This window comes from Nerophis ophidion, linkage group LG13 (genome assembly GCF_033978795.1).
Source record: "Nerophis ophidion isolate RoL-2023_Sa linkage group LG13, RoL_Noph_v1.0, whole genome shotgun sequence".
NCBI lineage: Eukaryota > Metazoa > Chordata > Actinopteri > Syngnathiformes > Syngnathidae > Nerophis > Nerophis ophidion.
In genome coordinates this window covers 21,590,840-21,615,660 of record NC_084623.1, presented here as the reverse complement: position 1 = coordinate 21,615,660, position 24,821 = coordinate 21,590,840, and the positions used below count along the sequence as shown (strand labels likewise).

The 24,821-nt window shown below is 40.0% G+C and overlaps 2 protein-coding genes across 10 annotated transcripts in view; one reads left to right on the top strand and one right to left on the bottom strand.

The window, feature by feature from the left end:
* Window positions 1–16,685, top strand: part of pknox1.1 (pbx/knotted 1 homeobox 1.1) — a 39,913-nt gene extending 23,228 nt beyond the window's left edge. For 4 of the 7 annotated variants that reach the window (XM_061918589.1, XM_061918587.1, XM_061918592.1 and 1 more), the window contains exons 5-11: window positions 6,643–6,843; window positions 6,919–7,063; window positions 7,182–7,279; window positions 10,588–10,716; window positions 10,790–10,866; window positions 10,950–11,116; window positions 15,144–16,685. In XM_061918589.1, coding sequence (XP_061774573.1) covers window positions 6,643–6,843; window positions 6,919–7,063; window positions 7,182–7,279; window positions 10,588–10,716; window positions 10,790–10,866; window positions 10,950–11,116; window positions 15,144–15,340 — 1,014 coding nt within the window. In that variant the 3' untranslated portion in view covers window positions 15,341–16,685. Of the gene's footprint in view, window positions 1–5,519; window positions 5,601–6,642; window positions 6,844–6,918; window positions 7,064–7,181; window positions 7,280–10,587; window positions 10,717–10,789; window positions 10,867–10,949; window positions 11,117–15,143 lie in introns of all 7 variants that reach the window. The other 3 variants (XM_061918591.1, XM_061918590.1, XM_061918593.1) reach the window with 2 other exon arrangements.
* Window positions 16,686–19,858: 3,173 nt separating this feature from the next.
* tmprss3a (transmembrane serine protease 3a) overlaps window positions 19,859–24,821 on the bottom strand; it is a 52,929-nt gene continuing 47,966 nt past the window's right edge. For all 3 annotated transcript variants that reach the window (XM_061918585.1, XM_061918583.1, XM_061918584.1), the window contains one exon: window positions 19,859–22,274. In XM_061918585.1, coding sequence (XP_061774569.1) covers window positions 22,110–22,274 — 165 coding nt within the window. In that variant the 3' untranslated portion in view covers window positions 19,859–22,109. The remainder of the gene's footprint in view (window positions 22,275–24,821) is intronic.

The following is a 24,821-nucleotide window of genomic DNA, read 5'->3' as shown; positions in this document are numbered from 1 at the left end:
CAAGGCCAAGCTCTAATAATGTCTTGTCAGTGGTTTATTAACTACACGTTAGTAACTAATGATTGAATGACTGCATAGAGCAGTGTTGCTTTGGCAGCATAAAATACTTGGTGGACAACACTCTGTGGATTGATTTATAATTCGAAACAATAGAAAAGTCCAAAGGACTCGTGTAGATCTGAAAACTGAAATTGTTTATTTACCCATGTTGGGAACGTCTTTTAAAGTTAAAGTTAAAGTACCAATGATTGTCACTCACACAGTAGGTGGGGAGAAATGTGTCCTCTGCATTTAACCCATCCCCTTGTTCACCCCCTGGAAGGTGAGGGGAGCAGTGGGCAGCAGCGGTGGCTGCACCCGGGAATCATTTTTGGTGATTTAACCCCCAATTCTAGGGGTGTAACGGTACACAAAAATATTTGTTCGGTATGTACCTCGGTTTAGAGGTCACGGTTCGGTTCATTTTCGGTACAGTAAGAAAACATCCATCCATCCATTTCCTACCGCTTATTCCCTTTTGGGGTCGCGGGGGGCGCCGGCGCCAATCTCAGCTACAATCGGGCGGAAGGCGGGATACACCCCGGACAAGTCGCCACCTCATTACAGGGCCAATACAGATAGACAGACAACATTCACACTCACATTCACACATTAGGGCCAATTTAGTGTTGCCAATCAACCTATCCCCAGGTGCATGTCTTTGGAAGTGGGAGGAAGCCGGAGTACCCGGAGGGAACCCACGCATTCACGGGGAGAACATGCAAACTCCACACAGAAAGATCCCGAGCCTGGGATTGAACCCAGGACTGCAGGAACTTCGTATTGTGAGGCAGACGCACTAACCCCTCTGCCACCGTGAAGCCCAGTAAGAAAACAACAAAATATAAATGTTTTGGTTATTTATTTACCAAATTTGTAAACAATGGCTTTATCCTTTTAACACTGGGAACACTATAATAATTCTGCCCACTTTAATCCACATTAAACTGCCTCAAGTTGTTGCTTTGATTAAATAAAATGACAAAACCTTTCTTCTACATATAAAAAGTGCAACATTAAACAGTTTCCATTGAAACTGTTTAATGTCAACTCATCATGCTTAATTACAGCATTAGGGAAGCCTGTAGTTGACTTTTATTATGTAAATGTTGTATTTTTATCAACATGTGATAGCAGGGACCCTGCTATGCAAAACTAGGCTGCTACATTACTAATGATTCATGTAAAAATAGCTGAAAAATAGTACAATTGCAATAGGAGAGACTATTCATCCCTAAACACAATAGAATTCAATGAAATTACAGACAGACAAGGCTTTGCTGCCCCTAACACACACACACACACACACACGCACTCACACACGCAGCAAAATGAGCTAAAGTTACGCTAAAAGCTAATTAGCCTTCATCTCAAGCCTATACTGTGAGCGAGCTGAGCTGCAGTTTAAGTTTCTTGAAGGTCAACGGGCTCCTAGTGATGTTTGTAATAGTTGTGACTGGGAAGTGTTTAGTATAATTTGCGTAGAGTCCGCTCCTCCCCTGCTAAACGAATATCTCTGCTCGATGCTGAAGGATTGACTACATCGCTCTGAAGTCTGAATACGCACTGCTGATTGGCTGTTACATCGCTGTGAATACACACTGCTGATTGGCTTTGTATGTAACCAATCAGATGGTTGTGTGGGCGGGACAATGAGGCAGAGACAGAGGCAGAAAGCAGAGCAGCTTGTGAAGACTTCTGCTTCCGAACTCGTTCGGTACGCCCGCGTGCCGAACCGAAATCCCCGTACCAAAACGGTTCGATACAAATACACGTACCGTTACACCCCTACCCAATTCCAATCCTTGATGCTGAGTGCCAAACAGGGAGGTAATAGGTCCCATTTTTATAGTCTTTGGTATGACTCGGCCAGGGTTTGAACTCACAACCTACTGATCTCAGGGCGGACACTCTACTACTTGGCCACTTAGTAGGTTTTGGAGCCATTTATAAATAACTGCAGATTCTAAGGTCATCAGTTCAAACAAGTTATTTGGATGTGTCAACACTTTGCCAAGGAATAGAAAAAGACACATACGACACCCTCGGATGAAAGGAAATTGCTTAAAATGTTCAAGAACCACAAAGGCCCAAGCTTACCATGAACATGTAACTGCTGGAACACAAATGTGACTTTTCACAGTGAAGCCACTTGTACATCGCCGTTAACTGTGATGGTTCCCACCAAGGAGTTGCCGGAAAACATGACTGAAACTTGACTGAAACTCAACATTTAATGTATTAACTCAAAACATCTGCAAAGGTTTCGTATTACATGGTCTCTGTCTGGGTCTGTTGGCTTCACAATCATGGGGGTAACCGCTGACTTGACTGATGTCCATTAGACAGTCATTGACAGCCTTTACAAGGAGTGTAAGCCACTAAAAGCATACTTGCCAACCTTGAGACCTCCGATTTCGGGAGGTGAGGGGGCGTGGTCGGGTATGGCGGGGTGTGGTTGGGGGCGGGGCATGGTTGGGGGCGTGGTTAAGAGTCAAATATTTTATATATATATATATATATATAAATAAATATTAAATATATATATAAGAAATACTTGACTTTCAGTGAATTCTAGCTATATATATATATATTTATTTTATTATATATATATATATAAATAAAAGAAATACTTGAATTTCAGTGTTCATTTATGTACACATTTACACACACATAACACTCATCTACCCATTGTTGAGTTAAGGGTTGAAATGTCCATCTTTGTTTTATTCTCATGTCTACTCTACATTATATTCTATTCTATGTATAGTAGATGGCAGTACTGTCCTGTTTAAGAGTGTCACAAGCTCACAACATTGCTGCTTAGGCAGACGAACTGCTTTACGGTAGACGAAAAAATGTGACTGCTGTTGTTGTGTGTTATTGCCAGGCTGGGACGACTTTAATCAAACTGACTAACTATAAACCCACATAAGAAGCCAAGAACTCGCCCCTGATCATTCTACAGTTATAACGCCATCGGGCAGACTCGCTCTTTATATTGTGGGAAAGACTGTCGACACGCCACTCAGGTCGCGTGGAGCGGCCTCCAGCTCCGCCTGAATTTCGGGAGAAAATTTGTCCCGGGAGGTTTTCGGAAGAGGCGCTTAATTTCGTGAGTCTCCCGGAAAATCCGGGAGGGTTGGCAAGTATGACTAAAAGTGATTGCTAAAAATGCTGCTTGTTAGGCTGCTGTATCCAACTTATCCATAGAAAGTTGATTGGAATTAAATAGGAGGTGAAGGAAAAAGTTCACCCGCAAATAGAAAAAAACACAGCTTTGAGAGGATTGTCAACAAAATCCAGTCAGAAATTTGGAGGACATTTATAGAGTAGACTGAGACAATAGTCAGCACACGCAGACCAATCCTAGACATGGTCCACAAATGTCGTATTCCTTGTGTCAAGCCACTCCTGAAGTAGAGACAACACTATCAAAAATGTCTTACTTGGAATGTGGGGGAAAATAATTCCACTGTTATACTAAATGGTAAATTAATTATATAGATTGGATGGTATAGCACTTTTCTACCTTCAAGGTACTCAAAGCACTTTGACACTATTACCACATTCACCTACAGCATCAGGATCAACTGGAGGTTCAGTATCTTGGTTAAGGATACTTTGAGATAGTCACAGGGGGACAGAGGATCGATCCTGCAAACATCGGTTCGCGATCCAACCACTCTACCACTTGGAGAATGCTGCCTGTGTTGTTCTGTTGTCCAAAATACATTTTGCATGTCATTTGGAAATCAAGGTCCCAGAGTGTGGAGGAAGAGTAGATATTCACATGTCTGGTGTAAAATTTCCACAGTCTGTAAGGATTTGGGCTGCTATGTCATCTGCTGGTGTTGATCTACTATGTTTTCTGAGGTTCACAGTCAACACAGCATTTCATGTTTTTCTGCTGACAAACTTTATGGAGATGCTTTTTTCAGTTCAATGACCTTGGTCTTACTGTACTTGATTGGCGAGCAAACCTGGCATGAGCTCCATACATAATCTATGTAGTATGGTCGAGAGGAGAAGGAGAGCCACCAGAACCAACAGTACAGATGATCTGAAGACTATTATCAAACCAACTTGGGCATCCTTTCCACTTAAGTATTACCACAGGCTGTAATTTATGCTAAATGGTTTTTAACCAAATAGCTGACAGTTTAGTTAAAAAAACAAACATTAATTAATATTATTCATAATTTTCAGTATCTGTAAGCCATAATCAATCTGTGGCTTGAAATATTTCATAGAATGTACTATGAATCTATATATAATTTATGGATTTCATTTTCTGATATGATTTAACTTGTTCAGTATTCTATTATTTAGATGTACCTGAATGTGAATCTTTGAACATGTTGGGTTTATTAGTCAACCTTCCAAATATATAATTGAAGATGAACATCATGTGATGATTCTATCAACCAATTACAGGTCCAAAATTGATACAACATTCATTACATTAATGAGCGTATGTGAACTTCTCAACAGAAATTTATATTATGAGTTTTCTTTTCTTGTGGTGCTGAATATAAGTCGTTTTAGATATTTGTGCAATATCCGCACAATAACGGAGGATCAGAGTTTATTCGCTCGCATCTAAAGTGTTACAAGCAGTCCCAAAGCGTGTGAATTTGTGCACCAGCTAAATGTCCTCCAATAAACACACAAGGTTAGTATTTCTTATGTTTTTAGTCACGTCATTGATTAAAAAGGTAAACATGGTACAGTAGGTTACAGACTACTAGGAGCTAGCATCGACACAACAGCTAAGCACACAATAGCACATAAGCTCGACACGTGTGTCTGTCAAGTGTCATTAATTTAACAATATTGCAGTCTAAAACAGCACATTTGTCATGATAAACAAGAATTAAACAATTGTAGTTGCATATTACTTTCACATATTCTACAAAGGCTCCAAGGCAGAAGCATATTTTAAAGTATCCAAAAAAAAACCTGTCCGCACCATTCAAATTCCTGCGATATGTGCTTAACAACATTCATTTTGAAAGACACGATGACGGATGGATTTTTTTTAATGCATTCTAACTATTAAGAAAACCTAAATAAAAGTGTGCTTATAGCGGAGCCAATGCGAGCTGCACTATTTTGTCCATAAAATCTGATAACCATTCAAAAAGCGCCAACAACACTCAATTTACATTTTGTGACTTGAATATTAACCAAGCATTAGTGATATTTTTTATTATAAGCGCTAACACAGATGAACTACATATAACGGCGACGTTGTCAGTTCCGTGTGTCCCTATGTTTACATCATCGAGTGGTCTGCTGTTTCCTCGCTTCCCTGCTATAAGTTTATTCTTTATCATAAATCATGCCTCTCATTTGAAAAGTAGATGGCTGAGGATATAATACGACAAATTGGGACAATTTGACAGCCATTTAGGACCTAGCACTATCGAGAATGACACGAACACTGCTTGTTTCCCCCTGCCCCGTTTCTTTGCGAGGATTATGAAACATTTTTCATCTAAATGGGAAAATCCGAACATCCCAGCAGTCAACATTCTACTGACAGCAGACCTTGTACAGTAAGTGATGTTTTATTATGTTTGTTGGCTGTCATAAAGTCTGCAGTGAGTAGTAATCAGTGATGAAGGGAAAAGCAAGTAAACTATGTGTTTAAGAAATGAATGCGCCACGTATGCTTAAATGCTCAAAATATATAAATAGTAAGTGTTGTTATAAATGTACCCGTTACTACATTACATATATACGTACATATATATAAAACCCTAATGGAGGTATTTGTAATTTTTTTAGGGGCTCTATAGGCAGAATGGACTCATAGGCTCCATTGTAAGCGGACATTTGATCAAATGTATTTAATATTTAGAATGCTTTAAAAAAAAAAATCATCCATCCATCATCATGTCTTACATAATGATTGTGAACGATAGGCAACATTTCTCCCAAAAAGTGCAGTTCACTTTAATGAATTGTAATCAGGTATCATCAAAAAACAATTACCACTGTTTTTACTACCCTTCTACTTCAAAACACAATTAGTCCATTCCAGACGGTTAATTAATAGGTCAGTGTTTTTCATACCTACTATTGTCTAAATAATTTCCCTTGATCAAGCCTTTTATAACATTACACACTACAAAATAAAAATATGTAGGATTTATGCTGATATCTGAACAATATCAGTATCGAAAGTGGAAAAAGTTGTATCAGGATACTTCTAGTTGCTGCTCGTATGTTCAAAAACACTATCAGTAATGTTAAAAGGACATTTGTCACTGATTGTCTAATGGTTGCCTCGCCTGACTTCAGTTTCAGGCAGCGAGACTTGTCTGTCTGTGATTGACTCACAAATAGTCAGCCTTTTGCCCAAAGCTGGAAAAGGCTCACACTCCCTGTGACATTTAAATAGGATGATCTAATCCCTATTTGTTTCCAATTTAGGCCCTTGCCATTTTATTGCCATTTTATCGTAATTTTGCCTGCGTTACTTTCACTAGAAAGTTCCAAAGCCTTATTGTTTGCTAATGTGCTCGCCTTCTCTATCGCTGTGTATGAGGTTTTTGTTGTGAAACTTGTGGTGAAGCATTGTTTTGTGCACTGCAGATGGTAAAAGCCATCCAGGTACTGCGAATCCACCTGCTGGAGCTAGAAAAAGTGAGTGACCTGTGCAAGGACTTCTGCAGCCGCTACATTGCCTGCCTCAAAACTAAGATGAATAGTGAGACCCTGCTGAGTGGAGATCCTGGTAGCCCATACTCGCCTATCCAAGGCCAGGCCCCAAGTTTTTCACCAACTAAATCCCAGGTAGGTGACAAACAAGTTTTTACTAAAAGGTTATGCCGATGTGTTAAAATTGTTTTAATGCCTTTTGCTAAATAGCTTCCCAGCTCCATCTCAGGGAGTCCTCATAGTCAAATTGTGGTGCCAGCTTCAGCCCTGCAGCAAGGAAATGTCACGGTCACAGCAGTCAATCCCACCCAGGTGGTCGCAGGTATGTCTTCATGGCATACTACCCCACCTACAGGTACTGTTACGACCGCAGCTGCAATATAGGCATGTAGAGGACCCTTAATTGAATCTTGCTTTGCTCCCGCTTATACACAATAATTTGTTTATGACATGAGTTTCTGCATTCATCACAGGTAGCACGGTGTATCAGCCTGTTACAGTCGTCACTCCTCAGGGCCAGGTCGTAACGCAAGCCATTTCTCCAGGGTCATTACGAGTCCAAAACAATCAGGTACTTATATGTCCTTCCCATATTTGACTGTCTTGATGTTTTCAGTCCTAGCGAAAAAACAAAACAAAAATAGACCTCACAGTGGCCACGGACAGGGTCGAGGGTTCAGATCTACATTAGAACAACTCCTGCATGCGTGGGTTTTCTTTTTCCTCTCAAATTCTGAAACCATTAATGGCTTTGTAAACAAACACATTAAAGTAATCCCCTTCAGTACCAAGATCGTCCATGTAGATGTAACATATTTTGTCATTTTATGCCCAGTGTTTACGGGTCATATTAGGATTATTTTTCTACATTTAAACCATTCTTTGTGGCCTACATAACATGTAATGGTGGTCAAAATGTTGCATAGATTATGTTTGACAGACCAGACTGTCTTCGAGGACGCTTTCTGACTGTCTCTTTAGGATGCCCAGTTTTGTTGGCATTCTAATTTTTAGCACAGGTTGGTAGAGTGGCCGTGCCAGCAACTTAAGGGTTCCAGGTTCGATCCCCGCTTCCGCCATCTTAGTCACTGCCGTTGTGTCCTTGGGCTGGGCAAGACTCTTGACCCTCCTGCTCCCAGTGTCCCCCACACTGGTTTAAATGTAACTTAGATATAGGGTTTCACTATGTAAAAGTGCTTTGAGTCACTAGAGAAAAGCGCTATATAAATATAATTCACTTAATTTACGTGCCTCCACTTCGACTTCTTCTTCTACTCGTCAGCCATGTTTTAGTGCTTCCATTTGGAGTGTACTGACAAATATTAATTAGAAATATACGTTACTTTGTATTTGATATGGCAATGTCGTAGGACAGGTGCACGTACGAGCCAGTCTGCCCCACAAGAGAATAGAGGGGAAAAAAGAACTTATTGACTACAATGGCAAACTTGACCAGACAAGGAGATATCTGCTGACGTGGCCAACTAGAAAAATGTCACAAATCGGGCAAAACGGCTTGTTAGGAGGGAGCATGAATGAAGGAAAGATATCACCTCCATGGTTGGAGGTGCCTCCAAGACATATGTAGATCCCATATACACAAAATAGGTACTTATAGGTAAGAAAAGTTTGGTTTTGCATAATAGGTCTCGCTTAATGACAGTTTAGTAATAATTTATTTTATTGAGCAAAACTGTTTATTTTACACTGTAACCACATCTAAAAACTTAAGGGGAAAAACTACTGTCTAGCAAAACTGGTCATTGAAGGGACGGCGTGGCGCAGTGTTAGAGTGGCCGTGCGCAACCCGAGGGTCCCTGGTTCAATCCCCACCCAGTACCAACCTCGCCACGTCCGTTGTGTCCTTAGCAAGACACTTCACCCTTGCTCCTGATGGGTGCTGGTTAGCGCCTTGCATGGCAGCTCCCTCCATCAGTGTGTGAATGGGTAAATGTGGAAGTAGTGTCAAAGCGCTTTGAGTACCTTGAAGTAGGGCTGGTTTGTCTCCGTGCGATATAGAAAATGACTATATCGTAATATTCGAGTATACGTTCTCACGCAGGACTTTTAGCTTGCGGGCGTACACTTCAGGCTCTCCTCGCTCTTTCCTGTGTCTCCTCGCAGACAAGCAGGCGCACATTCTTCACAAACTGTCACGTCACATACACGCCCTCGCAGAGCAGAGAGCTAGCGGCGTGGCTAAGGTTAGCTGCTAACGTAGCCGTACGAGAGAAAGATGCTGCGGATCTGGTAACAAATGAAGGAAGACTTAATTCCCAAGAAAAACAGTAGGGTTTCCATCATATGGCGGTGATTCGGCTTCAAGTGGGAATATGTCGAATAGACAACTGTAATTTGTCAAGTGTGGGAGGAAAAAGCGTTTCTATGAAAAGTAGCATTACTGCTAATATGTAGCATCGTTTGTAAAGTCACTCGCTAGAGAATGAAGAGAATGTCATAACCTTAGTAACATACCACATAGTGAAGGACGAATACTATTTGATTTCCTATTATGCAGCTCATTTTTATTTGACACTTAAAATGTCTCTGACAATGTTGCAATTTATGTTTTGGAAATGACTTGAATGTTTGTGCCATTGCTTAATAACTTTAATAAATATACTTTTAGTCAATTGACTTAGTTGTGATTTCCCTCCCTGCATGAAAGTTTAAAAGTAGCATATATTGATGCAGTATGAAGAAGAATGTTTTAATGTATACACAAAATCATCATACTGCTGTGATTATATGTATCAAGTGTTCATTCAAGGCCAAGGCAAAATATTGTAATATATATCATATATCGCGATATGGCCTAAAAATATTGCAATATTTAAAAAAGGCAATATCGCCCAGCCCTACCTTGAAGGTACAAAAGCGCTATACAAGTACAACCCATTTATCATTACATTTTTTGCCATACAAACCAAGCTGAAACCAACTTTTTCATCAATCGTGTTAACAGCAGCCACTCTCTCTGTCTATTGTGCTGACAGACGCACTCATTAGACAACCAGACACAAACTGTAAATGCCAGGTCGTTCTACTGTCATTTATTTAGAATATTAAGTTATGGATAATAATGATGAAATTACGTTACCAGATTACAGATATGTTAATGAAAATTGTCATGCAATGTTTTACTGACAAAATGTATAAATGAAAATAATCCAATCAAAATAAATGTCATTTGATTATGTGAAGAGATTTTAACTTGTGATGATGTCATGTTTGGGACAGGTGTGCTGCTAGGTGGCCACAGTGTGCACGTCTGATGTTGCTCACATCTGGTGCACTGAATGCTGAGGGAATTAGTGCATTTGCTCAGACGCGTACAAAATTAGGGGGAACATTGATTGAGACATTCGTTACGCCAACTAGGAATAGGCTTGTTGCAAAAAAATTTGCTCGCAGCCCAAATCATAACATTGGGGAGGCGTGGCTCGGTTGTTAGAGCAGCTGAGCCAGCAACGTGAGGGTTCCAGGTTCATTTCCAGCTTGCGCCATCCTAGTCACTGTCGCTGTGTCCTTGGGCAAGACTTTTTGACCTGCTCCCAGTGCCCCCCACGCTGGCTTAAATGTAGCTTGAAGATGTAGATAATGGGTTTCACTGCGTTTACCGCTTCGAGAAAAAAAGCACTATATAAATATGACTAACCTCTCTTCAATTGACATAAACATTCCCAAAGAAAGTTTGTTTTTTAAAAAAAAACTCAGAGGTACCACTACATCTCTTAAATTTCAGTGAAGAACAGAATCATATGAAAAGTGGTACATCTCAAACAATGTATCACTGTATTGGATGCAAAAGCCAAATACGAATGTCACACAGGGGAATTGCAATTTTGCTTTTAGCTAACCTGACATCTGTCTGCCCAGCTGCAGCTGCGGTTTCACCAGGACTTGAATCTCTTCAATCACGAGGACAGCTCGACAAAAAACAAACGTGGCGTTTTACCCAAGCAGGCTACGAATGTCATGCGCTCGTGGCTTTTTCAGCACATTGGGGTGAGTCTTTGATCTTGTCAATCTTGAACTGCAAAACCCAGATCCAACAAAGTTTCGTCCTTTCCCTCCGTAGCATCCGTATCCAACAGAGGATGAAAAGAAGCAGATAGCAAGTCAGACCAACCTGACACTTCTACAGGTCAATAATTGGTGAGTCAAGTTGACTTGTTGGTCCAAACAGTTCTCTTTGCTATACTGTTTTGCAATAAGTCCACGTTTCTTTGTTTCCGCAGGTTTATAAACGCTCGAAGGCGAATTCTACAGCCCATGTTAGATGCTAGTTCCTCTGAAACGCCTAAAACTAAAAAGAAAACACCTCAAAACCGGCCACTGCAACGCTTCTGGCCTGACTCAATTGCCTCAGGGGGAGGCACTCCGCAGCAACTTACAATGCCAGATGGTACGTGGCACACTTCAAGCACGGTAATGTGCTGATGTCAAATGGCTGAAAAGAAACCCACCCAGTCACTTCCTGTTTTTTGACTGGTTGTACACGTTTCTTTTCTTAGTGGCTGTGCATAATTTTTGGGTATTGGTTGAATTTGGTGCGACATCAACATACAGAAATCCCAGGGGGAGGCTTATTCAGTTTGTAACTGTGTTCCTCATCTTTACTGGAAAATGGCGGCACACGGCATTCATCTTTTATACTGTGTCCGTTTATGCATTTCATAAGGCAATATGAACACAATCATGGGGGACTGTATCAGACAACTTTATGAGTTTGTGGTCACAGCAGCCAGCCAGAGGTGACAAGGTATTTGGTTACAGACAGCACAACAATGCACCTTTGGCAGCAATTACAGGCTAAAGTCTTTTTGAATACCATGCCACAAGCTTGGCACATCTATCCATCCATCCATTTTCTACCGCTTGTCCTTTTTGGGGTCGCGGAGGGGTGCAGCAGCCTATCTCAGCTGCATTCAGGCGGAAGGCGGTGTACACTCGGGACAAGTCGCCATCTCATCGCAGGGCCAACACAGATAGACAACATTCACACACTAAGGCCATTTTAGTGTTGCCAATCAATCTATCCCCAGGTGCATGTTTTTGGAGGTGGGAGGAAGCCGGAGTACCCATACGGAACTCACGCAGTCACAGGGAGAACATGCAAACTCCACACTGAAAGATCCCGAGCCCGGGATTGAACTCGGGAGTACTCAGGACCTTCGTATTGTGAGGCACATGCACTAAACCCTGCACCACTGTGCTGTCTTGGCACACCTATCTTTAGGCAATTTTGCCCATTCCTCTTTGAAGTACCTCTCGAGTAGCATCAGGTTGGATGAGAAACATTGGTTTTCATCTAGAACAGGGGTCTCAAACACGCGGCCCGCGAGACGTTATTTTGCGGCCCGCACCTTAATGTGAAAATGTAATGTTGGTGCAGCCCGCGAGTTTGATATGAGTGCCGCTTTACAGCGTCATACTTGTATACCCTCGATTTTTACGGGAGACTCCCGATTTTCAGTGCCCCTCCAGGGGTATTCAGTCTCCCGAATTTCACCCTAACAACAATATTAAGGGGACACCGTGGAGGCACTGCCTTTATTGTCCTTAACAACCTGTACAAACAGTGCACAGCCCATTAACATGTTGTATTTGACTTCTGTAGATGTAGTAAGCGACTGCAAGACATAATTGATCAACAGCCACACAGGTCGCACTGAGGCTGGCCGTATAAACAACTTTAACACTGTTACAAATATGCGCCACACTGTGAACCCACACCAAACAAGAATGACAAACAGATTTTGGGAGAACATCCGCAACGCAACGTAACACAACAGAACAAATACCCAGAATCCCATGCAGCCCTAACTCTTCCAGGCTACAATAGGGGGCGGGGTTGGGGGGCGCGGGGCCGTATATTGTATGGCTGTTGATCAAGTATGTCTTGTAGTCACTTCCGTGAGTTTGAGAAGCCTCATACAATATGTGACTGTTTGTATGGTAGAAAAGCGGGCAAGACAGCAGGTAGTAGAGGACGTTAAAGGCAGTGATATCATGGCACGCCCTTAATATTGTTGTCCAGGTGTAAACAGGGAGAATGATTGCCGGGATATTGTCGGGAGGAGCACTGCTATTCGGGTGTTTGCCGGAAAGATCGCGGGAGTTGGCAAGTATGTTGCTAGGGCGGGAAAGCCATTCAAAGAAGGTGAATTCATTCAAAAGTGCATGTTAAAATGTTTTAAGAAATCTTTTCTTGCGGCCCAGCCTCACCCATTTTCTATATCCATTGGCCCCCAGGTAAATTGAGTTTAAGACCCCTGATTTAGAATGTCTCTGTACATTCATCTTGGTCTAGTTAGGGAGGTGACCAAGAACCCGATGGTCACTCTGTCAGAGCTATAGCATTCCTCTGTGGAGAGAGGAGAACCTTCCAGAAGGACAACCATCTCTGCAGCAGTCCACCCATCAGGCCCGTACGGTACAGTGGCCAGACAGAAGCCATTTCTTAGTTAAAAATTTGCCAAAATGCCCTTGAAGGACTCTCAGACCATGAGAAATTAAATGTTCTGCTCTGATGAGACAACACTTGAAGTCTTGTGTCATTAGTTAGGTACAATAAGCATTAACATACATAGTATTAAACATAAGTTTAATGTAAAATTGCACATTTAATTATTTCACAATTTAATTTAATATTTAATCAGCGTGAAGGCCAGACATCGTGTTTAGAGGAAACCAGGCACGCTCAGCACCAGGCCAAAACCATCCCTACTGTGAAGCATGTTGTTGGCAACATCATGCTGCGGGGATGGTTTTCAGCGGAAGGATTTGATTGATTGATACTTTTATTAGTAGATTGCACAGTTCAGTACATCCATCCATCCATTTTCTACCGCTTATTCCCTTTCGGGGTCGCGGGGGGCGCTGGCGCCTATCTCAGCTACAATCGGGCGGAAGGCAGGGTACACCCTGGACAAGTCGCCACCTCATCGCAGGGCCAACACAGATAGACAGACAACATTCACACTCACATTCACACACTAGGGCCAATTTAGTGTTGCCAATTAACCTATCCCCAGGTGCATGTCTTTGGAAGTGGGAGGAAGCCGGAGTACCCGGAGGGAACCCACGCATTCACGGGGAGAACATGCAAACTCCACACAGAAAGATCCCGAGCCTGGATTTGAACCCAGGACTGCAGGAACTTCGTATTGTGAGGCAGACGCACTAACCCCCTCTGCCACCGTGAAGCCAGTTCAGTACATATTCCGTACAATTGACCACTAAATGGTAGCACCCGAATGGTACAAATATATTCTATCAGCATAATACAGTCATCACACAGATTAATCATCATAGTATATACATTGAATTATTTACATTATATACAATCCGGGGGGTGGGATGAGGAGCTTTGGTTGATATCAGTACTTCAGTCATCAACAATTGTATCAACAGAGAAATGGACATTGAAACAGTGATGGTCTTACTTAGTAGGATATGTACAGCCAGCAGAGAATATAGTGAGTTCAGATAGCATAAGAACAAGTAAATACATAAGAAGTACATTTGATTATTTACATTAGGGTGTTTATAATCCGGGGAGATGGGATGTGAATGGAGGAGGGTATTAGTGAAGTGTTGAAGTTGCCTGTAGGTGTTGTTTTAGAGCGGTTTTGAAGGAATATAGAGATGCACTTACTTTTACACCTGTTGGGATTGCATTCCACATTGATGTAGCATAGAAAGAGAATGAGTTAAGACCTTTGTTAGGTCGGAATCTGGTTTTAACGTGCTTTGTGGAGCTCCCCCTGGTGTTGTGGTTATGGCGGTCATTTACGTTAAGGAAGTAGTTTGACATGTACTTCGGTATCAGGGAGGTGTAGCGGATTTTATAGACTAGGCTCAATGCAAGTTGTTTTACTCTGGGAACTGGGGGACTAGTCAAGATTCAAAGAAAGATGAATGCAGCAATGTACAGAGACATCCTGGCTGAAAATGGACTATTCCATCCAATCTGATAGAGCTTGAGAGGCGCTGCAAAGAGGAATAAAGCCAAACTTCCCAAAGATAGATGTGCCGAGCTTGTGGCATCGTATTCAAAAATACTTGAGGTTGTAATTGCTGCCAAAGGTGCATCAGCAAAGTATTGAGCAAAGGCTGTGAATACTTATGTACATTTTTAATACATTTGCTAAATAAATATAAAAAATTCAAATTGTCATTATGAGGTATTGTGTGTAGAATTTTGGGGATAAAAAGGGATTTATTCCATTTTCAAAAATGTCTTAACATAACAAAATGTGGAAGAAGTGAAGCACTCTGCATACTGTCCTGATGAACTGTACCTTATTTAGAATTGTAAATAATCTGTTTTGCATGTTTATTTTTTTCTTTAAATGGATAAAGTGTTGTCAGCTTGTTGCTTTTTCAGGGCGGACACAAGACGTTAACGTTCCCTCTGTGGTTCTCAGGTACGTTGGTGACGATGAACGTCGAGGGTCTACAGAGTCTGACGTCAGACGGCGCCACTCTAGCAGTGCAGCAAGTGATGCTTGGAGGACATAGTGAAGACGAGTCCGGGGATAGCGGAGACGAAGACGACGATGACGACGACGAAGATGCAGACATGGCCGGGCTGGGCCTCGACAACAGCGACTCGTTGCAGTAGAGGACTCCCCCTCACAGTTCCATCCACAGTACGTGTCCAGTAAGTCACGTGGGTCTCCCGTCACGTCCAGACAGAGCACAACACGGGATTTAAGAGAATTGCCCCTTCCGAAAATCCAACTTCGCTGAATGCCAATTAATGCTGCGCGTGTGTGAACATCAGGAATTTCATTTCAGAAATGTTTTTTTTTAATTTAGTTGATGTAGGAGAGTGCACTTTTTTTGTATATTTAAGCTATAAGAAGAAAAGTGTTAAACACCACAAGCAAGTTGAATAAATCTTGACCGGATTAATATTGGTTTTCCCGACCCCTGTTGCCAATCCTTAGCTGATTGTAAGTTTGGATGGCAACATTTTGAGGTTGCGTCTGTAAGGGTTTGTCTTTTTGCATGCTTGTATTTGAGTAGATGTGTGCACTCGAACCCCTCACGTGGACCTCTGCCAGCTGAACGGAGCTCTTGAGGAGATTTCAAATGGAAAAAAAAAGAGATGCTTATTTTTATATTCATACATATGAAAATAGTGTTTTGTTTCATGAGTTTGTTCTGTTTTGTAAGGGATATTTATGTACATATTCATAAAGCTAATAACCCTGTTTTCCAGGGTTCTTGGAAGTTTTCTAAAAAAGGAATAGAATGAAAATTATTTAAATTGGTTTTAAAGGTAGAATACTAACAAGGCCTTACCCATATGTGGTTTTTCTTTCAAGACTTATTGCCAAGAAGCACAAAACAAAGTGGTTAAAATATGCTAAATTGCAGAATAATTTGACCTGTATTCTTTCAGTAAATACAGTATCTGTGTTACTGTTTTTAAAAGCAGCACATTGTGTATATCATACATTGTCATTTTAACATTTTACAGTGCTATCGATGTTTTCAAAGATGAAATGCACAATCCAGAACACTACGCCGATCATGCAATCACAAAGTCCTTCTTCCGTTAGAAGGACACACAGACACTGAATTATTACATGAAGCACGCATTGTTTTATTTATGTACATGTGACCGCGGTGAACGGCGTCCCTCGTCATTGGCATGCACTACGACTCAAGTTGGAACTTGTTAGTCCCCCTGCCACTACTCATCAGCCAAACATTTCTGATATTTGATCGCTCAAGAATTACTGCACAAACTGTGGCACCTTTTCTTAGGAACGGTGGTACTGTTCGACAGTCGCAGTAATTTGGTCCGTGTACCTTTGACAACAGAGTTTTTGTAAATGTGTCGCAAAAACCTGAGATGTCCTTTCTCATATCTGTCTTGCTTTTTATGAAGCATTACGTTTCTCTTTGTATGGTTTGCCTTAGAGCTTTCTATTTTGGAATAAACAATCTCTTAACTCCTTGGTGCATGGTGTCTTTCTACGTTAGAGGCAAGGGTGACTTTTACTCTCAGAAAAAATTATTGTCTTGTCCCACTCCTGGTTAAATGACTCCCATTAAGAATGAAAGGTCAAATGGGAAAAAATGTAAAACTACTTAAATGTGTCATTAGTTAAGTACCATTTGCATTAAAACACATACATGTTATTAAATGTTTCAATTTAATATAAAATTTAAGATTTAATAATTTTTCAATTTAAGTATTCAATTATTTAAGGATATGTTTTATTTAATTAATGTATATTTCATGACTGAGTAAATTAAAATATATGAACTTGACGATGGGAGGGTCAAATGGAAAATATAATTATACAATTAAATATGTTAAGTACAATTGGCATTAAAATACATAACCATGTTATTAAATGTAACAATTTAATATACAATTGCACACATTAAATTATTTTACAATTAACAATTTAAAGATTTGTTTAAATTTTTTTTCTAATTGTATTAATTCATTACTTAATTACATTATAGATTAATGAACCTGGTGATGGAGGGTCAACTGTAATAAAAATAAGTATTTTTGTATTTACCTAAATGTGTTATTAGTTAAGTACAATTGGCCTTAAAACACATAAATGTGTTATTAAATGTAACAATTTATTGAAATATTGCACCTTTATTATTTCAACAATTTAATTAATAATTTAGAGGGTTGTTTTAACATTTATTTTCCATCCATCAATTTCCTACTGCTTGTCCCTTTCGGGGACGCGGGGGTGCTGGAGCCTATCTCAGCTGTACATGGGTGGAAGGCGGGGCAACACCCTGGACAAGTCACCACCTCATCACAGGGCCAACACAGATAGACAGACAACATTCACACTCACATTCACACACTAGGGGCAATTTAGGCATGGTTAAGAGGGGGAGTGTATATTTACAGCTACAATTCACCAAGTCAAATATTTCATATATATATATATATATTCCCAGGCGTGGCACCGCTGCTGCCCACTGTTCCCGTCACCTCCCAGGGGGTGATCAAGGGTGATGGGTCAAATGCAGAGAATAATTTTGCCACACCAAGAGTGTGTGTGACAATCATTGGTACTTTAACTTTAATTTTGATATATATATATATATATATATATAAGAAATACTTGATTTTCAGTGTTCATTTATTTACACATATACACACACATAACACTCATCTACTCATTGATGAGTTAAGGGTTGAATTGTCCATCCTTGTTCTATTCTCTGTCACTATTTTTCTAACCATATGCATGTACAGTAGATGGCAGTATTGTCTTGTTTAAGAGTGTCACAACATTGCTGTTTATGGCAGACAAACTGCTTTACGGTAGACGAAAACGTGACTGCTGTTGTTGTGTGTTGTTGCTGCGCTGGGAGGTAGTTAATGAAACTGCCTAACAATAAACCCTCATAAGAAACCAAGAACTCGACCCCGATCATTCTACAGTTATAATGTCATTGGGCAGACACGCTGTTTATATTGTGGGAAAGCTGACGTGAAACAGGCTGTCCTCACTCAGGAGGGGGTGTGGCCTCCAGCGCCGCCTGAATTTCGGGAGATTTTCGGGAGAAAATTTGTCCCTGGAAGTTTTCGGGAGAGGCGCTGAATTTCGTGAGTCTCCCGGAAAATCTGAGAGAGTTGGCAAGTATGCTCAAATGTGTCATTAGTTAGGTACAATTGGCAATAAAATACATAAATGTGGTATTAAATGTAAAAGTTTAAAGTAAAATTGCACATTTAATTTCACAATGTATTTCAATATTTAATCAATAATTTTGTGATTTGTTTTTTTTATTTCATTTAGTATTTTTTAATTAATGTATTATTTCATGATTTAATTAGTTCAGAGGTACGACATTAACCTGGAAAAGGAGGGTCAAATAAGAAAACAACCCAAATCAATCTTTATATAATTACTTAAATGTGTCAGTAGTTTAGTACAGTTGGCATTAAAACACATTAAGTGTGCTATTAAATGTAACACTGTTGTAAAATTGCACATATATTTATTTCACAATTTAATCAATGATTTAAAGATTTAATTTATTATTTATTTATTGTATTATTTCATGATATACATAATTTAAATAATGCATCTACCTGGTGATGATGGGTCGAATAATTAATTCATTTAATACATTTGAATATTTCATGGATCTGGTGACGAAGGGGTCAAATTGGTCAAAAATAAATAAGTCTTCAAATAATCAGGCAAATGTGTCATTAGTTAGGTACAATAGGTATTGATAAGACTATTAAAGGGCCCCCTAACCCATCCTAAACCCAATGTTGCTGCCACGCACACGCACACACACACGCACACGCACATGCCCACTCACACTTGGTATGTTTACATGCACTTCAAAACGAATCAGTGCATGGATTTGGTTAAAACTGGCTTTTTAAACACATCTATAAACTAATTAGTTGGTTTTTTTTACTTTTTAAAGGTGGATTAACATATCTAGAGCGTAGCTGGATGAATGCCCTTAAATAAATTGGTATTGGAAAAAAAAAGCGTATGAGCTATGTGATGCTGCAACTTTTTGTATTGATTCGATGTTAAGTAACTAATCAGCCAGCATTGTCGATACTCACACCAATATTTTTTTCTATAATTTTTTAGAGATGTATAAAACACTTTTGAAAGTATCTTAAATTGTTTTCTATCAGAATAAAACCCAAAACAAAGAATATATATTTTTATCAACACCTTTGTTAACATTTGAATGATATAAGAGAAAATAACCAAAATAAAACAACTATTCCCTTTTTATTGCAAACAATTATTTGAGCAAAATAAAGAAATAGTGCAAAATTAGTAAACAAAAACTACTAGTGGATCTCATTTAAAGTGGCCTTATTATGCAACGCCAACATTCCTTGCCTTATTTTGTGTATTTGGGATCCACCTAAGTCCCGCAAAGGTTAATTCAAACCATGTGGATATTTATAAAATCTTTTTGCCTTCTTCCAAATTTGCACTGAACGAGCCATTTCTAACAAAAAGTAGCGTTCATTCTTTCCTTAACACGGATCAATCGTCCTGTCCCCTTAGCGGAAAAACAGCCCATAAGCATGATGTTTCTACCCCCATGCTTCACAGTAGGTGTGGTGTTCTTGGGATGCAACTCAGTATTCTTCTTCTTCCAAACACGACGAGTTGAGTTTATACCAAAAAGTTCTATTTTGGTTTCATCTGATCACATGACATTCTCCCAATCCTCTGCTGTATCATCCATGTATCCATTTTGGTATAAACTCAACTTGTCGTGTTTGGAGGAAGAAGAATACTGAGTTGCATCCCAAGAACACCATAACTACTGTGAAGCATGGGGTGGAAACATCATGCTTTGGGGCTGTTTTTCTGCTAAGGGGACATGACGATTGATCCGTGTTAAGGAAAGAATGAATCGTATCGTGAGATTTTGAGACAAAACCTCCTTCCATCAGTGAGAGCTTTGAATGGTTGACCAAATACTTATTTTCCACCATAATTTACAAATAAATTCTTTAAAATTCCTACAATGTGAATTCCTTGATTTTTTTTCCTCATTCTGTCTCTCACAGTTGAAGTGTACCTATGATAAAAATTACAGACCTCTGTCATCATTTTAAGTGGGAGAACTTGCAGAATCGGTGGCTGACTAAATACTTTTTTGCCCCACTGTAGTTCAAACTATATCTGTCAGTAGACTCCAAATGGAAGCGCCAAAAACTACAACATGGATGATGGCTTGGCCTGAAAGAGGACTTGGGCGTGAACATAAGGCCTCCCGCAAAACTGCGCATCCTGAACAGACGGTCCGAAAAACTTGAAGATAGTCTGTAAAACAATCTATGCAAAATCTTAAACCAAAGCAAAACTATTAAATGTTATGTAGACCAGTGTTTTTCAACATTGAGGCAAGGCACATTTTTTTCATTGAAAGAATCCAGAGGCACACCACCAGCAGATATTAAATAATGAAACTCAGTAAACAATACAAAGTTGTTGTTGCAATTGTTAGATATTAATTGAAACCATGACCAAGCATGCATCACTATAGCTCTTGTCTCAAAGTAGGTGTACTGTCACCACCCTGTCACATCATGCCCTGGCTTATTTGGAGTTTTTTGCTGTTTTCTTGTCTTGCGCTCCTATTTTGGTAGCTTTTCTTGTTTTGATGGTATTTTCCTGTTGCAGTTTAATTTCTTCCTTTGGGCGTTATTCCACGCACCTGCTTTGTTTTAGCAATCAAGAATATTTAAGTTGTCATGTCATGTACAGATGTACTTTGTGGACTCCGTTTCTGCGCCATACGCTGCAAGTTTTTGCTGTCGTCCAGCATTCGGTTTTTGTTTACTTTGTCGCCAGTTCAGTTTTATTTTCGTTCTGCATAGCCATCCCTAAGCTTCAATGCCTTTTCTTAGGAACATTCACTTTTTTTTAATTTTTGGTTTAAGCATTAGATACCTTTTTACCTGCACACTGCCTCCCGCTGTCGTCTGCATATTGTGATCACGACAAACCATGTTCCCGACATCTACAAAGCAATTAGCTAACTGGCGGCCACCTATTAATATGGTATGGTATTACACGGTTACTCTGCCGAGCTCTATACAGCACCGACATTCAACAACAACACATCATTTGCAGACTGTAATTACTGGTTTGCATAATTTCCCACATCACACCAGACTGTATCTCACGGCACACTAGTGGCTGAAAAAAACTGATGTATACCACAAGGAAGTGTTTTAAATGCAGTTGTCGCAACTTCCTTCCTGGCTTTGTAAAAAATATAAAAATATATGACTGTAATGTAATCAATGTAACAATATGGACACAAAAACACAATATGTGAAAATGAATGTAAACGAAAACCTGATTGATTTGATATGCATACTATTCTTGGTATCAATACTATCGATGTTTGGATCTATTTGCCCACCTTAAATATACATTCATGTTTAATATGTGCAACACAAGTGAGTACACTTCTTGTCCAAAAGGTGTGAATATATTTGTTACCTCGCACTGCCTTCATCCTCTTGGACATGGAATAGAGCAGCGCTGCATCATTTGTCATTGGCAACCTCTTTCACAATGACACAGTTGGGTGTCTTCCACTCTCTGCTTGAGGATGCACAAGTGGTCTCAGGTCTGGAAGAGACATGGTTGTACTGTATTCCATCATGTATTGTATCTCCATTATGTCGGAAACCAGTCAAGCGTTCCAAGGGAGGTTATCAGAATGTACATGTTGGAGTTCATGTTTCCCCTCAATGAACCGCAGCTCCCCAGTTTCTGGCAGGACTCGTGCTCATAAGACACCCTTATCTTGGTACCCCGCTTGTGTTGCCAGACATGTAGACCTTATTGGCAGTGTGTTGCATACAACCAATAAGGGGCTGGTTATGGACTGACTTCCATGTGCTGCCTGATCCAGCTGAGTGAGCGTGTGATCCTGGTGTAAACACCGGGCTTGTTCCTCACAGCGCAGCCGATGCCCCAACTCGTTGCCCCAACCAGCTTCCACAGAGATGAGTCTTCACAAGCCAGAGGACCCCCGCTGTCCCCCTGAGGAAATACTTCCAGGTAACACATTTAATGTACAGAGAGAAGCAACTGCAAGCACTAAAATCTAGGGGTGTCCCTGTCTGATACTATCCCTACTGATACTGGATATTGAGGCCGATATCAGCAAAAAACAAGTAACGGCTTGCATTCCACAAAATCTCCGATACAAGCAGTCCTGCAGTGAACTTGCGCAAACCCAGCCAGTTAACACCAAACTGTCCTCCGATAAACACACACGTTTGGTCTTTCCTTGTATTTTAGTCAAGTCATTTACAAAACCCCAAACCAGTGAAGTTGGCACGTTGTGTAATTCGTAAATAAAATTTGCAAATCCTTTTCAACCTTTCAGCATTAATGGTGCCTTCACAGATGTGTAAGTTACCCATGCCTCGGGCACTAATACACCTCCATACCATCACAGATGCTGGCTTTTGAACTTTGTGCCTATAACAATCTGGATGGTTCTTTTCCTCTTTGGTCCAGAGGACATGACGTACACAGTTTCCCCAAAAAAATTGAAATGTGGACTTGTCAGATCACAGAAGTCTTTTCCAATTTGCATCAGTCCATCTTAGATGAGCTCGGGCCCAGCGAAGCCTGCAACGTTTTTGGGTGTTGTTGATAAATGGCTTTCGTGTTGCAAAGTAGAGTTTTAACTTGTACTTACAGATGTAGCGACCAACTGTAATTACTGACAGTGATTTTCTGAAGTGTTCCTGAGCCTATGTGGTGATATCCTTTACACACTTATTTCGCTTTTTGATGCAGTACACTTGAGGGATCGACGGTCACGGGCATTCAATGTTGGTTTTCAGCCTTGCTGCTTACGTGCGGTGATTTCTCCAAATTCTCTGAACCTTTTGATGATATTACAGACCGTAGATGGTGAAATCCCTATATTCCTTGCAATAGCTGTTTGAGAAATGTTGTTCTTAAACAATTTTGCTCAGGCATTTGTTCACAAAGTGGTGACCATCGCCCCATCCTTGTTTGTGAATGACTGATCATTTCATGGAAGCTGCTTTTATACCCAATCATGGCAACCACCTGTTCCCAATTAGACTGTTCACCTGTGGGATGTTCCAAATAAATGTGTGATTAGCATTCCTTAACTTTCTCAATCTTTTTTGCCAGTTGTGCCAGCATTTTTGAAACATGTTGCAGGCATTAAATTCCAAATGAGCTAATATTTGCAAAAAATAAAAACGTTTTGAACACTAAATATCTTGTCTTTGCAGTCTATTCAATTGAATATAGGATGAAAAGGATTTGCAAATCATTGTATTCTGTTTTTTTTTACGATTTACACAACGTGCCAACTTCACTGGTTTTAGGTTTTGTACAAAAGATACACATGGTAGGCTACTGTGAGGAAGCAGTTACACAACAGCTCAGCACACATTTGCACAAAAGCTAGACATTTAATATGTACCCCTAATTCAACAATATTTTAGTCTAACACGCAATATTTGTCAATAAAACAATCTTATCAAATAATCAGTGATGAAACAACTTGGACAACCTCCAATAAGCTACATTGAAAATGTGAGCTTTGGAGACCTGCGGTCAGTTTGGAATATGGATAGAGGAAAAAAAAAATCAATTTTTTTAAATGCTGCTAGAATCAAAGAACGACAAACTGAATCCAAACGACAAACCTGATGTCCATTTGTTCATTCATTCATTCATTTTCTACCGCTTGTCCCTTTTGGAGTCGCGGGGGGCGCTGGAGCCTATCTCAGCTGCATCCGGAAGGCGGCGTACACCCTGGACAAGTCCCTACCTCATTTAATAAACATTAAATTACCACCTTGTATTGGTGACATCATCAGAACTTTTGCAGCACAATGCTAATCACATCCACCTCCGACTCTTGGCAATGTCAGTTGTCAAATGTCAATGTCTAAAACATTCTTTTTTTTTTACTTCCATGGAAGGGGTGTAACAGAAAATATTTTAGAAGAACTGGCTTAAACTAATGAATTATTGTAACTACTATATGTCGAAAAAAATCAATTACCACTCTACTTTAAATTTTATAGACAGCATAAGTCCATTCCAGTTAATAATAAATATGAACGTGTTTTTCACGCCTGCACTTGTTTTCTGTTTGAGTCTTTTGACTTGATCAAACACTACAAAAGAAAAAAAGTGTGTACTATAATTCATGCTGTTATCGTATTGGATAATATCGGTATGGGCCATTACTCAAGGCTCCAATATTATGTTGTATCGACAAGGAAAAAGTTGTGTTGGGACACCCCTTCTACACACCCCGTTTCCAAATGAGTTGGGAAATTGTGTTAGATGTAAATATAAACGGAATACAATGATTTGCAAATCATTTTCAACCCATATTCAATGAATATGCTACAAAGACAACATATTTGATGTGCAAACTGATAAATGTTTTTTTTTGCAAATAATCATTAACTTTAGAATTTGATGCCAGCAACACTTGACAAATAGAAAAGGTGGCAATAAATACTGAGAAAGTTAAGGAATGCTCATCAAACACTTATTTGGAACATCCCACAGGTGTGCAGG